The sequence below is a fragment of the Scyliorhinus canicula genome, chromosome 18, assembly GCF_902713615.1.
Source record: "Scyliorhinus canicula chromosome 18, sScyCan1.1, whole genome shotgun sequence".
NCBI classification, from domain to species: Eukaryota; Metazoa; Chordata; class Chondrichthyes; order Carcharhiniformes; family Scyliorhinidae; genus Scyliorhinus; species Scyliorhinus canicula.
The window spans coordinates 106,412,769-106,426,195 of NC_052163.1; the positions used below are offsets into that span (position 1 = coordinate 106,412,769).

At 45.3% G+C, this 13,427-nt stretch overlaps 1 protein-coding gene across 18 annotated transcripts in view; it reads right to left on the bottom strand.

Annotated features, from left to right (window-relative positions):
* LOC119953376 (transcription factor 12-like) overlaps positions 1-13,427 on the bottom strand; it is a 193,134-nt gene that overhangs the window by 31,288 nt on the left and 148,419 nt on the right. For 13 of the 18 annotated variants that reach the window (XR_005458010.1, XR_005458009.1, XM_038777585.1 and 10 more), the window contains 4 exons: positions 11,577-11,641; positions 11,253-11,331; positions 8,627-8,700; positions 2,543-2,749 (listed from right to left, as the gene is read on the bottom strand). Coding sequence is in view for 16 of the 18 variants with exons in the window: in XM_038777585.1 (XP_038633513.1) it covers positions 2,543-2,749; positions 8,627-8,700; positions 11,253-11,331; positions 11,577-11,641 (425 nt within the window). In the remaining 2 variants the exon portion in view is untranslated. The remainder of the gene's footprint in view (positions 1-2,542; positions 2,750-8,626; positions 8,701-11,252; positions 11,332-11,576; positions 11,642-13,427) is intronic. The other 5 variants (XM_038777587.1, XM_038777580.1, XM_038777588.1 and 2 more) reach the window with 1 other exon arrangement.

Below are 13,427 nucleotides of genomic sequence, written 5' to 3' on the forward strand. Positions count from 1 at the left end.
TTTTTCAGGGAGATTGAGGGAAGATTTGCCTCGTTCATATGGGGAGGGAAGGTGGCCAGAGTGAGGAAGGTGCTGCTACAGAGGGGAAGGCAGGCAGGGGGTTTGGGTCTCCCGAACCTGATGTACTACTACTGGGCGGCGAATGTGGAGAAGGTGCGGAGCTGGGCCAGAGGGGTTGATTCCCAGTGGGTCAGAATGGAGGAGAGTTTGTGCACGGGGTCGGGGCTGAAAGCACTAGCAACAGCACCACTCCCGATAGCTCCGGGGAAATACTCAGGGAGCCCAGTAATAATAGCTTCATTGAAAATCTGGAGGCAGTTTCGCCAACACTTCGGGTTGGGGGCAGGGTCAAAGGGAAATGCCGATTTGGGGGAACCACAGATTTGAGCCAGGGAGGTGGGATGGAAGTTTTCGGAAATGGGAAGAGAAGAGGATTAAGACGCTAAAAGATTTGTTTCTTCGGGGTCGGTTTGCAGGATTGAGGGAGCTGGAAGCGAAGTATGGGCTGGAGCAGGGAGAAGTGTTGAGATATATGCAGGTTTGGGATTTTGCCAGGAAGGAGATACAGAGCTTCCCGGAGGAACCGGCTTCCACGTTGCTGGAGGAGGTGCTGACGCCAAGGGGACTGGAGAAGGGGGCAGTGTCAGCGGTGTACGGAGCTATTTTGGAAGAGGATAAGGTACCACTGGAAGGGATCAAAGAAAAGTGGGAGGAAGAGTTGGGAGAGGTTATAGAGGAGGGGGTCGGTGTGAGGTGCTCCGGAGAGTGAATGCCTCCAGCTCATGTGCGAGGTAGGGGCTGATACAGTTGAAGGTTGTATATAGAGTGCACCTCACGAGGGCGAGGATTAGCCAATTTTCTGAAGGAGTAGAAGATGTGTGTGAACGTTGCGGGGGAGGGGGGCGCTCATCACGTTCATATGTTTTGGTTCTGTCCAAAGCTCGGGGAGTACTGGAAGGAGGTTTTTAGGGTAATTTCCAAGGTGGTGTGCGTGAAACTGGACCCGGGTCCCCAGGAGGCCATGTTCGGGGTGTTGGACCAGCCAGGGTTGGAAACAGGCGTGGAGGCAGATATCATAGCCTTCACCTCGTTGATCGCCCGAAGGCGGATCCTGCTGGGATGGCGAGCAGCCTCTCCACCCTGTGCCCCGGCGTGACCTGTTGGAATACTTGACCCGTGAGAAGGTTAAGTTCGGACTGAGGGGAAGCTCAGAGGGGTTCTACAAGTCATGGGCACTATTTATTATGCACTTTCAAGAACTGGATAATATTGAACAATAGTTGGGGGGGGGGGGGGGGGGGGGCGGAGGGGGATATTAAGGATGACTTATGGGTAATCCCTGATTCCTTTTTGTCATTTGTTTATGTAAATATGCAGGCTGATGTTTGGGGGTTGGTGGGAAGATGGGTTCGTTGTTATTGTTATGGGGTTTGACATATTTGTTGCTGATTCTGGTTTGTTGTTGGTGGGTGTAAATTCGGGAGAAAATGTGAAAAAGGAGAATAAAAATATTTTTAATAAAAAGAAAAACTGGAAGGGGTATTTATCTTGTGCACCCAGCTCTAATCAGCTAAGGGACTGTGGCAGTAGTTGTACTAAATCTGTAGAATTGAAGTACGCCCATATTAGCGATTATAGTGTGTTAAATCTGAAGTCAGTTTCCAAACTGGATCACGACACAGATTGATCCCACTGAATCCGGTTTTAATTCAAAATAATTTCAACACAAGTCACTCTAAAAACAAACGTGGGCACGATAAAATAAAATATTTTATAGTTGCCACTGTGATCCTATATTTACACAGATACTCTACTGGGTATTTCAGGTCAAATATTTACAGCATGCTTTCCCTTGAGAGCTTGGAACATTGCAGGAAGTTGCATGATGTTTCTTGTTTAATTGCTGATTGTGCAAATTTAAATCTGACTTCTGGCACAGGTTAATACAAGTATGGGTGGTGGAATTCTGATCATGGTTCTAATTATTGCACGTCTCAACCGAATGACAGAACATTGAAGGTAGAAAAAAAAATCAGAAGCAACAAAGAAGGAGTTTTCCAAAACGATCTACAGGATCTTTCACAATTTTGGCAAAACTGTTAAATTTAGAGCGGGCCAAGCAGTAACCCAAGAACATTTTCCTCTGAACACTGCCGCAGATAGAAGATGGAATCCAAGAACAAAGCTTTCACTCCAACATAGGCCAGTGGATTAGCTCAGTAGTCTTGAGGGGAGAAATGCTTTAAAAAGGGAACCATCCCAGATTCACCTGTTTTGGAAGCTGATCTTACTTGTATGTGGAGGACCAGGGATGATGAAAAGAAAAGTTAAGAAACCCAGGCGAATTTTTACTGAAGAAAATAATCAGTTCTCTATAATGGAATTTATAATGCAAAAGCTTGTATTTGAACAAATATTAATTTTTGCATCTTTTTAAAATTGCGATTTGGATGAAGGATTAACCCTTTAAATCCTGATGGTTATAGAGACTCAACTAGAATAGACCTTGCGAATAATGTTAGCATTATAAAACAACTCTCACCATAGAATGCCTGTTGGTGGACATCAGCACTGGAGGTGTAAATCCTGGGCCTATACCTCCCACTGGGCCATTGTGCGATGGTCCTATTAATACGTGCAAGTCACCATGGTTACCAGACATGGCAGTTGCTGATCCAACAGCATGACTTCGCAGCACGTGAATGGCATCGTCCAGCCGGTCTAGTCGATCCTCCATTTTACTCTGCTGCTTGGAAAGAAATTAAGTGCTCAAAGTTTTTTTTTGAAAAAATAAAACATCAATTGCAGATTACAGCTTCAATTTTGTTTTGAAAAGTGCAGCAAATTTGACAGTTAAAAGATCAAATATTGTACCGAATAGAAATGCAAGTCTTAAGGAATGCTTTACAAGTTCTATTGCTTCTGATGTACAAGATCATTTTATATATAACGGCTATATCTTAAGAATCCCTAAAGTGCAGGAGGTCTTTCAGTCTGTATCAAGGAAAGAGCACCCAACTTGGGCCCAATCCCCCACTCTATCCCCATAACCCCACCTAGGGCAATTTAGCATAGCCAATCCGCCTCACCTGTGCATCTTTGGACTGCAGGAGGAAACCGAAGCACCCAGCCGAAACCCACGGGAAGAAAGTACAAACTCCACAGACGGTCACCCAAGGTCGGAATCAAACCCAGGTCCATGCCGCTGTGAGGCAGCAATGCTAACCACTGTGCCACCGTACCACAAAAGTACCTCACTGATTTGTAAAGTGATTTGGGAGATTCCTGAGGTGTGAAAAGTGCTATATGAATATAAGTTCTTCACATCACTTGAAAAAAATATTTCTTATTCTCCTTTTTCACATTTTCTCCCAAATTTACACCCACCAACAACAAACAATAATCAGTAACAAATATGTCGATCCCCATATCAATAACAATGATCCCATCCTCCCACCAAACCCCAAACATTAGCCCGCATGCTCACATAAACAAATGACAAAAAGGAATCAGGAATCACCCATAATCATCAACACACACCACCCCTCCCCCCAACCCTCCCACCCACCGCCCCCAACTAATGTTTGATGCTATCCAGTTCTTGAAAGTGCATGATGAATAATGCCCATGAATTGTAGAACCCCTTCATCCTTCCCCTCAGTTCAAATTTAACCTTCTCACGAGTCAATAATTCCAACAAGGCGCCATGCCAGTGCACAGGGTGGAGAGGTTGCTCTCCATCCCATCAGGATCCGCCTTCGATCAACGAGGCGACGGCTACATCTGCCTCCGCACCCGTTTCCAACCCTGCCTGGTCCAACACCCCAAATATGGCCACCCGAGGGCCCGGGTCCAGTGTCACGTGCACCACTTTAGAAATTACCCTAAAAACCTCCTTCCAGTAATCCTCTAGCTCTGGACAGGATCAAAACATATGAACATGATTAGTGCCCCCACCCCCGCAACGTTCACATTCATCTTCGACTCCTTCAAAAAAAATCGGCTCATCCTCACCCTCGTGAGGTGTGCTCTGTATACCACCTTCAGCTGTATCAGCCCCAACCTCGCGCACGAGGTGGAGGCATTCATTCTCCGGAACACCTCACACCAGAATCCCTCCTCCATATCCTCTCCCAACTCTTCCTCCCACTTTGCTTTGATCTCTTCCAGTGGTGCCTTCTCCTCTTCCAAAATAGCTCCGTAAACCGCTGACACTACCACCTTCTCCAGTCCCCATGTCGTCAGCACCTCCTCCAGCAATGTGGAGGCCAGCTCCACCCGGAAGCTCTATATCTCCTTTCTGGCAAAATCTCGAACCTGCAGATATCTAAACATTTCCCCCTGCTCCAGCCCATACTTCGCTTCCAGCTCCTTCAGCCCTGCAAACCGACCCCTGAGAAACAAATCTTTTAGTGTCTTAATCCCCTTCTCCTCCCATTTCCGAAAATTTCCATCCCACCTCCCTGGCTCAAATCTGTGATTCCCCGAATCGGCATTTCCCTTGACCATGCCCCCAACCCAAAGTGTTGGTGAAACTGCCTCAAAATTCTCAATGAGGTTATTATTACCGGACTCCCTGAGTACTTCCCCGGGGCTATTGGGAGCGGTGCTGTTGCTAGTGCTTTCAATCCGGACCCCCTGCACAAACTCCCCTCCATTCTGACCCACTGGGAATCAACCCCTCTGACCCAGCTCCGCACCTGCTCCACATTCACCACCCAGTAGTAATAGATCAGGTTCGGAAGACCCAAACCCTCTGCCTGCCTTCCCCTCTGTAGCAGCACCTTTCTAACTCTGTCCACCTCCCCTCCCCATATGAACGAAGTAATCCTTCCCTCAATCTCTCCGAAAAAAGCCTTTGGCCGGAAAATCGGCAGGCATTGAAAATAAACAGACATCGCGGCAAAACGTTCATTTTAACCGCCTGTACCCGACCCGCCAGTGACAGAGGGAGGCCACCTTTGCCAGATCATCTTTCACTCTCCCCACCAAACTAGAAATGTTGTATCTGCGGAGCTCCCCCACCCCCCCCCAAAACCTGCACCCCGAGGTACCTAAAGTGAGTCCCTGCCCTACGAAATGGCAGGCCCCCTCCCCCTAACCGAGACACCACAAAATACTCACGCTTGTTGAGATTTAGTTTGAACCCTGAGAAAGACCCAAACAGTCGAAGCAGCTTCAATATTCCCCCTATCGACACACTCGGTTCCGACACGAATAACAACAAATCATCGGCATATAAGGACACCCTATGCTCTATACCGCCCCCCCCCCCCCCCCTGGCACTATTCCTTTCCATATCCCCGAACTTCTTAATGCGATGGCCAACAGCTCAATTGAGAGTGCAAACAGCAGGACACCCCTGCCTAGTCCCATGGTGGAGAGAAAAGTATCTCGAGCTGATGTTGTTTGTGCGGACACTCACCCTCGGCTCCTTATATAGTCGCTTTACCCAGTTCACAAATCTTGGTCCAATCCCAATCCACTCCAGAACTGCCATCAAGTACCCCCATTCTATGTGGTCAAACGCCTTCTCAGCGTCCAAAGCCACAACCACCTCTGTTTCCTACCCCTCTGCTGGTGCCATAACGACGTTCAATACCCTTCTAACGTTTGAAAACAGCTGCCTTCCTCTCACGAACCCCATCTGATCTTCACCTATCACCTTCGGGAGGCACTCCTCCAGCCTATCCGCCAGTATCTTCGCCAATACTTTTGCGTCCCCATTCAGAAGCGACATGGACCTATACGACCCACACTCCATCAGATCCTTATCTTTTTTTTAGCAACAGGGAAATCGATGCCTGCCCCAAAGTTTGTGGCAACACTCCCTTCCCTATCGCCTCTTCAAACATCCCCACCATCAGGGGTGCCAGCTTATCCTTGAATTTGTTATAATATTCCACTGGAAACCCATCCGGCCCCACCACCCTCCCTAACTGCATCCTCCCAATCGCATCCTTTATCTCCTGCTCCACTATCGCTCCTTCTAATGTAGCCTGTCCCCCTCCCCCAACCTCGGGTACTCCAACCCATCTAGAAATTCCTGCATCTCACGGTCTCCCCCAGGTGGCTCTGACCTGTACAACCTCTCATGAAATTCCTCAAAAACTTTGTTAATCAGATCCGGAGCCACCACCAACTTCCCTGCCCTATCCCTCACCTGAACAATTTCCCTTGCCGCTGCTTCCCTCCGGTGCTGACCTGCTAACATGCCCCGCCTTATCTCCATGTTCGTAAACTGCACCCCTTGCTCGCCTCAGTTCGCGGACCGCCTTCCTGGTAGATAGCCGGTCAAAGCTAGCCTGTAGTCCCTTCCTCTTTTCCAGCTTCGCTGGGTCCCCATCTTCTGCATAACTCCTATCTACCTCCAACATCTCATCTATTACCCTCTGCCGCTCCAATCTCTCCTCTTTGTCCACCCTGGCCTTAAACAAAATCACCTCATTCCTCACCACTGCCTTTAGAGCCACCCAGACAACTGCCTTCGACACCTCACCTGTATAGTTGAAACCTAAATATTCCTTAATTACCTTTTCAATTTTAGGAAAACCAATGTTGTTGGTCAGGGCAGTCATTAGGATTTCTATCTTGAAATCATGTCAGTTTTGTTTTGGATGGAGATCATGCAGAACAGGACAGAGGTTAGTGAGTTTTCTTCCTCTGTTTCCAAGTTAGATTATCCAGTGGCGTGTGGTACAGTGGTTGCATTAGTCACCAAATGAAATTCGGTGCAGATTAAAATTCCACGATATTCAGAACACTTAAAGAGCTACCCTCAGGAGGGACAAAAGCAAATAATTAAAACTAATAAAAAGAAAATGTTTCTTTAATGTGCTAAAGGCCCCATGATGACAAGAACTTCACATCAGAATGCAGAATTATGCTTTGTGAATGGGGCTATGATATTGCTTGCGAGACTGGGGATGATATATGAAGCTTCAACACAACAATCTGTTTATGTTTTCTTATGTAGCATAGGAGGTAAAGATACTAACAATTGGGTGAAACCACCATGCCATTTACTTTAAAGCAATATAAATATTTTGAGCGCACTTGAAGCGATTCACAATTGTGCAGATAACGTGTTCCAGAGTAGCTGTCAACTTGTTAGTCCCATATCTGACAGGAACACAAGTGGGATGGTCTAAGCTGGGGCCTGCAATAAGGTGGCAGGATAATTAAATGGGTCAGGAGAGTTTCTGCCCATAACTGGCAAAACAAAGAACTTTGACTCCTTGCCAGTAGAAGCACTGCAGGGCGTGGTAGAACGCTCCACAGGTTTGAAGGTCCTCAGTTTGATTCCTGCCGAGTTATCCAGTCTCAGCTGGAGCAACCTCAAAGCCTCCGGGCCAAGACAAAAAACTCGACTCATGACACAGAACTGAAACGTAGGTAGGCACCAGAGGGCTGCTAGCACCTGTGGACTTATGTTCCAGCAATGGTCATTTCCTTCAGAAGCAAAGAAAATTATGAATAGAGTTTCTCACCTAACTACAAACAAAGTTCACTGGTAAGATAAGATCAATTTGGCTTGTTGACAATCTGTAGTTCAGGATGTTTAAAAACAAGATCCTCATGTGAGGAACTACTTCTTCACTTCAAAACAAATACAAAATCATGATGGACACCAACAGTAGGTTTTATATTACGGAGTTGACATATTTGACAAACAAACATTTTTCTTAACATAAATTGGTCTTGCAAGATATATATTCCAAAAAGCAGAGTAACAAAATGTGAAAATATTGAAGATTTGAAGATGGGAGAACAAATGCAACACAACACAGCTTACATTTTCAGATATTCTAATTGCATTTTCTATTAAATAGAAGTTAAATTCCCAGCTGTGCTGTCTATCAGACAGCTAAATGGACAAGACAACAACTTTAGCATAATAAATGCCACAAAACCATATTATCACAAAGGAAATTGATATACAAATTTGTCTTACTGCTCAGTGCACACGATCGGCAAGAGTTCAATTAAAAATTTAAGCTTGAACATAAACCTCAAAATGTGCTGACAAAAGAATAGCAGACCATTTTCTTCCAAATAATTACTTTTGCGTGGATCTTTGACGAATACACAGGAATGAATAAAATTCTTTAAAAATAAATTTAGAGTACCCAATTAATTTTTTCCAATTAAGGGGCAATTTAGCGTGGTCAATACACCTACCCTACACATCTTTGGGTTGTGGGGGTGAGACCCCCGTATTTGCATGGGTTTCCTTCGGGTGCTCCGGTTTCCCCCCTCAGTCCAAAGATGTGCAGGTTAGGTGGATTGGCGGTGCTAAATTCCCCTTTGTGTCAAAAGGTTCGGTGGGGCTATTGGGTTACGGGGATAGGTGTGGGCATAGGTAGGGTGCTCCTTCCAAGGGCCGGTGCAGACTTGATGGGCCGAATGGCCTCCTTCTGCATCGTAAATTCTATGAGTATGCAAACGCCACATGGACAGTGACCCAGAGCCAGTATCGAACCTGTACCTTGGCGCCGTGAGGCAGCAGTGCTAACCACTGTGCCACCGTGTTGCCCCCGGAATGAATTAAAATTAACACTATGTAGATTATAATTTGCGAACTAGTACAAACTATGTACAAAAGAATTAAGTATGAAAATCCTACCAGGTTATGTACTGTCCCTTCATAATTCGGTGATAATGCACCTTGGCCTCCAGATCTAGACCACTGACCTGTACCTATAAAACAACAACGACAACCAGTAAAGCTGTGTTTTATCCATCATCAATTATACAAATCTTAAAAAATCCAGTTTACTTAACTCTCATTGGATCCACTCCCAAGACCTAGAACTTTTAACAATTGCGCGACATTATATCTCCAAGCACCACCTCAAACATTCACTTCTTCCACCACCAGCACACAAATATTTGCATGGCATCCCATGTGCAAGATGCACTGCAGCAATCATCAAAGGCTTTTTGGACAGAACCTTCCAACCCTATAATCTCTACCACATGGAAGAATAGTCTCCCTCCACTTCATGCACCATCCAGACTTGGAGATATATCCCTGTTCTTTAATTATGTCAAACTCCCTCCCTAACAGCACTGTGGGAGTGCACACACCACACTGTAGCAGTTCATGCACCCACATCCCACCGTATATCATTTAAACATTGCTGTAATTTCAGTTTTGAACACTGGATGGTGCAATAGCACCACCATACTCAAACATAATGGAACAGTAGTACATACACATTTATTTATTTTGTTTTAAAAATAATTTTCATTGAAAAATTTTGAATTTATACAACATTAAACCATACTAAAATATCAACGATAACAGTAATGACAACAATCATGAACCTTCGCCCCTCCTCAATGAACAACCCAACATATTAACAACAACTTAAGTTAACACAATGTTAAGTTACATAACTGTAGCAAAAAAATATAGAAACTATAATAAGGAACACCCCCCACCCCCCCGGGTTGCTACTGCTATTGACCAAGATACCTATCTTTGAGCCAGGAAGTCCAGAAAAGGCTGCCACCGTTTATAGAACCCTTGCACTGATCCTCTCAGGGCAAATTTGACCCTTTCCAACTTTATAAATCCCGCCATGTCATTGACCCAGCTCTCGGGGGGCCTCGCATCCTTCCACTGCAGCAAGATCCTCCGCCGAGCTACTAGGGACGCAAAGGCCAGGACACCGGCCTCTTTTGCCTCCCGGCACCACCGCAACTCCGAAAATCGCGAGTCCCCACCCTGGTTTGACCCTGGATCCAACCACCCTCGACACCGTCCCCGCCACCCCCTTCCAGAATTCTTCCAGTGCTGGGCATGCCCAGAACATATGGGCATGATACGCTGGACTCCCCAAACATCTGGTGCACCTGTCCTCACCCCCAAAGAACCTACTCATCCTAGTCCCGGACATGTGGGCCCGGTGCAGCACCTTAAATTGGATGAGACTAAGCCTCGCACATGAAGAGGAAGAGTTGACTCTCTCCAAGGCATCCGCCCAAGTCCCGTCCTCTATCTGCTCCCCAAGTTCCCCCTCCCATTTAGCTTTCAGCTCCTCCACTGACGACTCCTCCACCTCCTGCATTACCTTATAGATGTCAGACACCTTCCCCTCTCCGACCCACACCCCCGAAAGCACTCTGTCCATCGTCCCCTGCAAGGGCAGCAAAGGGAATCCCTCTACCTGTTGCCTAGCAAACGCCTTTACCAGCTAGTATCTGAACATGCTCCCTTGGGGAAGCCCAAATTTATCTTCCAGTTCCCCCAGGCCCGCAAACCTCCTGCCAATAAACAGGTCCCTCAATTTACTGATGCCCACCCTTTGCCACCCCCTGAATCCCCCATCCTTGTTCCCCGGGATGAACCGATGATTGCCACCCAATGGAGCCTCCATCGAGCCCCGTTTCCCCCCTATGCCGTCTCCACTGTCACCAGATTCTTAGGGTCGCCGCCACCACCGGGCTCGTGGTAAACCTCTTAGGGGAGAGCGGCAACGGCGCCGTTACCATGGCACCCAGGCTCGTACCTCTACATGACACCACCTCCATTCTTTTCCACGCCGCCCCTCCCCCCTCCATCACCCATTTACGCACCATTGACACATTGGCCGCCCAATAGTACCCCAAAAGGTTGGGCAGCGCCAGCCCGCCTCAATCCCTCCCTCGCTCCAGGAAAACCCTCTTCACTCTCGGAGTCCCATGTGCCCACACAAAGCTCAAGGTACTGCTAGTCACTCTCCTAAAGAAGGCCCTGGGGATAAAGATGGGCAGGCACTGAAAGAGGAACAAGAACCTCGGAAGCACCGTCATTTTGACAGACTGCACCCTCCCCGCTAACGACAATGGCAGCATGTCCCACCTCTTGAACTCCTCCTCCATCTGATCTACAAGTCTGGTGAAATTATGTTTGTGAAGAGTCCCCCAGTCCCTGGCCACCTGCACCCCCAGGTACCTAAAACTCTCCCCTGCCCGCCTAAGCGGGAGCCTACCAATTTCTTCCTCCTGGTCTCCAGGGTGCACCACAAACACCTCACTCTTGCCTAGATTTAGTTTATAACCTGAAAAGGTCCCAAACTCAGCTAGCAGCTCCATCACCCCCGGCATCCCTCCCACCGGGTCCGCCACATACAGTAACAGGTCATCGGCATACAACTTACATACACATTTATAACTGAACAATTTGACCAGATGCCAACCTTAGCATTTCTGAAAATGAACACACGCATCTCAGACCATGGGAAAAACATAAAACTATAATATACCTGCAATTGCCTGTGGGGACCCAACTGGTGTTGATGCATTTGAATGGAAGTTATTGCTGGTGTGATCAGGTGAATAGATCTGGAAAAAACGTAAGGCCCAAAATGAAGTTATACTTTTCTAATACAAAGACTATTTACTTAATTGCACTCTTTAAAAGTTCAATTCACAATGAACAATGGTATCTGAAATGTGGTTAATAAACATTCTGAGCGTTCTAAATTTGACTGCGTACACAATTCTAATCTGGCAATAAACTGGGTTCATGTTAATTAAAGACTGTAAATTAAATCCTTACTTCAAAATGACTTATTATGCAAGCTTACCGAGGCTAGAGCCTTTCCCAGTGCATCACAGGTTTGTGGGCTGCCAGCTGAGCTTCCTCTGTTAGCTAAAACCAGAATAGATACATTAACAGGAAACCCAGCAGGTAAATACAGTAAATATTTTATGTTAAGATAACAGAGGTATTTGAAGCTCAAATAAACCACACCAATCACTTATTTTTAAAAAACCAATTACATAGAAACATACATTTATTAAATAAAGATCTTGTAATTTATTTCCTAAACACTGGGTTATCCCACTAATAAATTAGCAAATAATATTTGCATATCTAAATATGGCTTAGTGAAGCAGTTAATTTTGCTAAGCAAACTTAAATAATGGACAACACTGAAAAACTGTTTTAGTTAAGTTTTAAAAATGGCATTTGATTTAAGGAGAAAAAAAACAAATGCACTTGTGCCTACAGTGACAAATGGACAGAGTAGTTAAACCAGATATATTAATATTTTATCTTTAAAATCTGAATACCACAACCTGCACCAAGTTAGGACACCATGGAAGTTTACTTTCAAGTGACATAAAATCTGTGATCAATATACTATTCTTAAATATTACTTTGATCCAACCTGGTGACAAGGCTGGTCATCAATTCACTCCTAACATCTGTGCTCCATTGGTAATAAAAATAATCAGTATTTTTTAATGTTTTATAAAGATGACTTGTTTTGCCAAGTTACTAAAACTATTGTTCCTGTATCAACTAAAAGGTATGCAACCCAGGATATAACAAGTACCCAACTTTAAGCACCTCCACATGCACCACAGGATAACAACCAAATGAGATTGTCTACCATTATGGCATGGATTTTTTTTGCTGCTGACCTCTAAAAAGCTTCCCACAAAGATCTAGCAATCGAGATGACATGGACTTCCCCTTTCCTCACAACAGTTTAATTCTGGTGTCAAGTGAAGAGGATCGGCACGTATCCAGCAGGTTAATCAACCAAACATGATGACATCTAAAGCACTTTATCTTTCACTTTTAATTCAAATTTTCAGATAATAAAATAAATTATGATTCGATTAAGGTAGAAACTAAAACAAGTAAACATTTTAAACATGTGGGTTTTTTAAAAACACGATCGTGGAGAAATCTGACATTCCATAAATATAAAATTTAACTTGTCATGCAATTGAGTTTTGGCAGGAATCGTAGTTTTTGTGCTGTTAAAAACCTAATTCAACAAGGAGAAATATTTCTCCAAGGGTTTTTACGGCAAGACCAACAGGGTCAGAATGGAAGACCTTATCAATAAATAGATGACCCATTGATCGTAAGGCACGTGGGAGCAGGGGTTGGGGAGAAGAGATGGTGGTGGACACCTCAACAGTGCCCTACAGCAACATCTGGATCACTACTTTATTGTGTGCACGTGCAAATTCCCAAGTTATTGTCAATTTTAGTCATGTGATGAAACCAAACCATGACAATTTTGGCATCAATTACCACTGCAAGGTCCAAGTCATTATGTTGCAACTTTTAAAGAGTGTACTATATATAATCCTTTTTTAAAAGATACATTTACAGTACCCTATTCTCTTTCTTCCCCAATTAAGGGGCAATTTAGTGTCGTCAATTCACCTACCCTGCACATTTTTCGTTTATGGGGGTGAAACACGAGGAGAATGTGTAAACTCCAACTCCACACGGACAGTGACTCGGGGCCGGGATCAAACCCGGGTCCATGGTGCCACGAGGCAGCAGCGCTAACCACTGGGCCAATGTGCTGCTCATTATATATAATCCTACTAGAAGTACTCAACCATTAAATACATTTTCCCATGGGGCTGAATTCTTAGTTTGGGAGACGGTTCTCCTGCCAGAGATG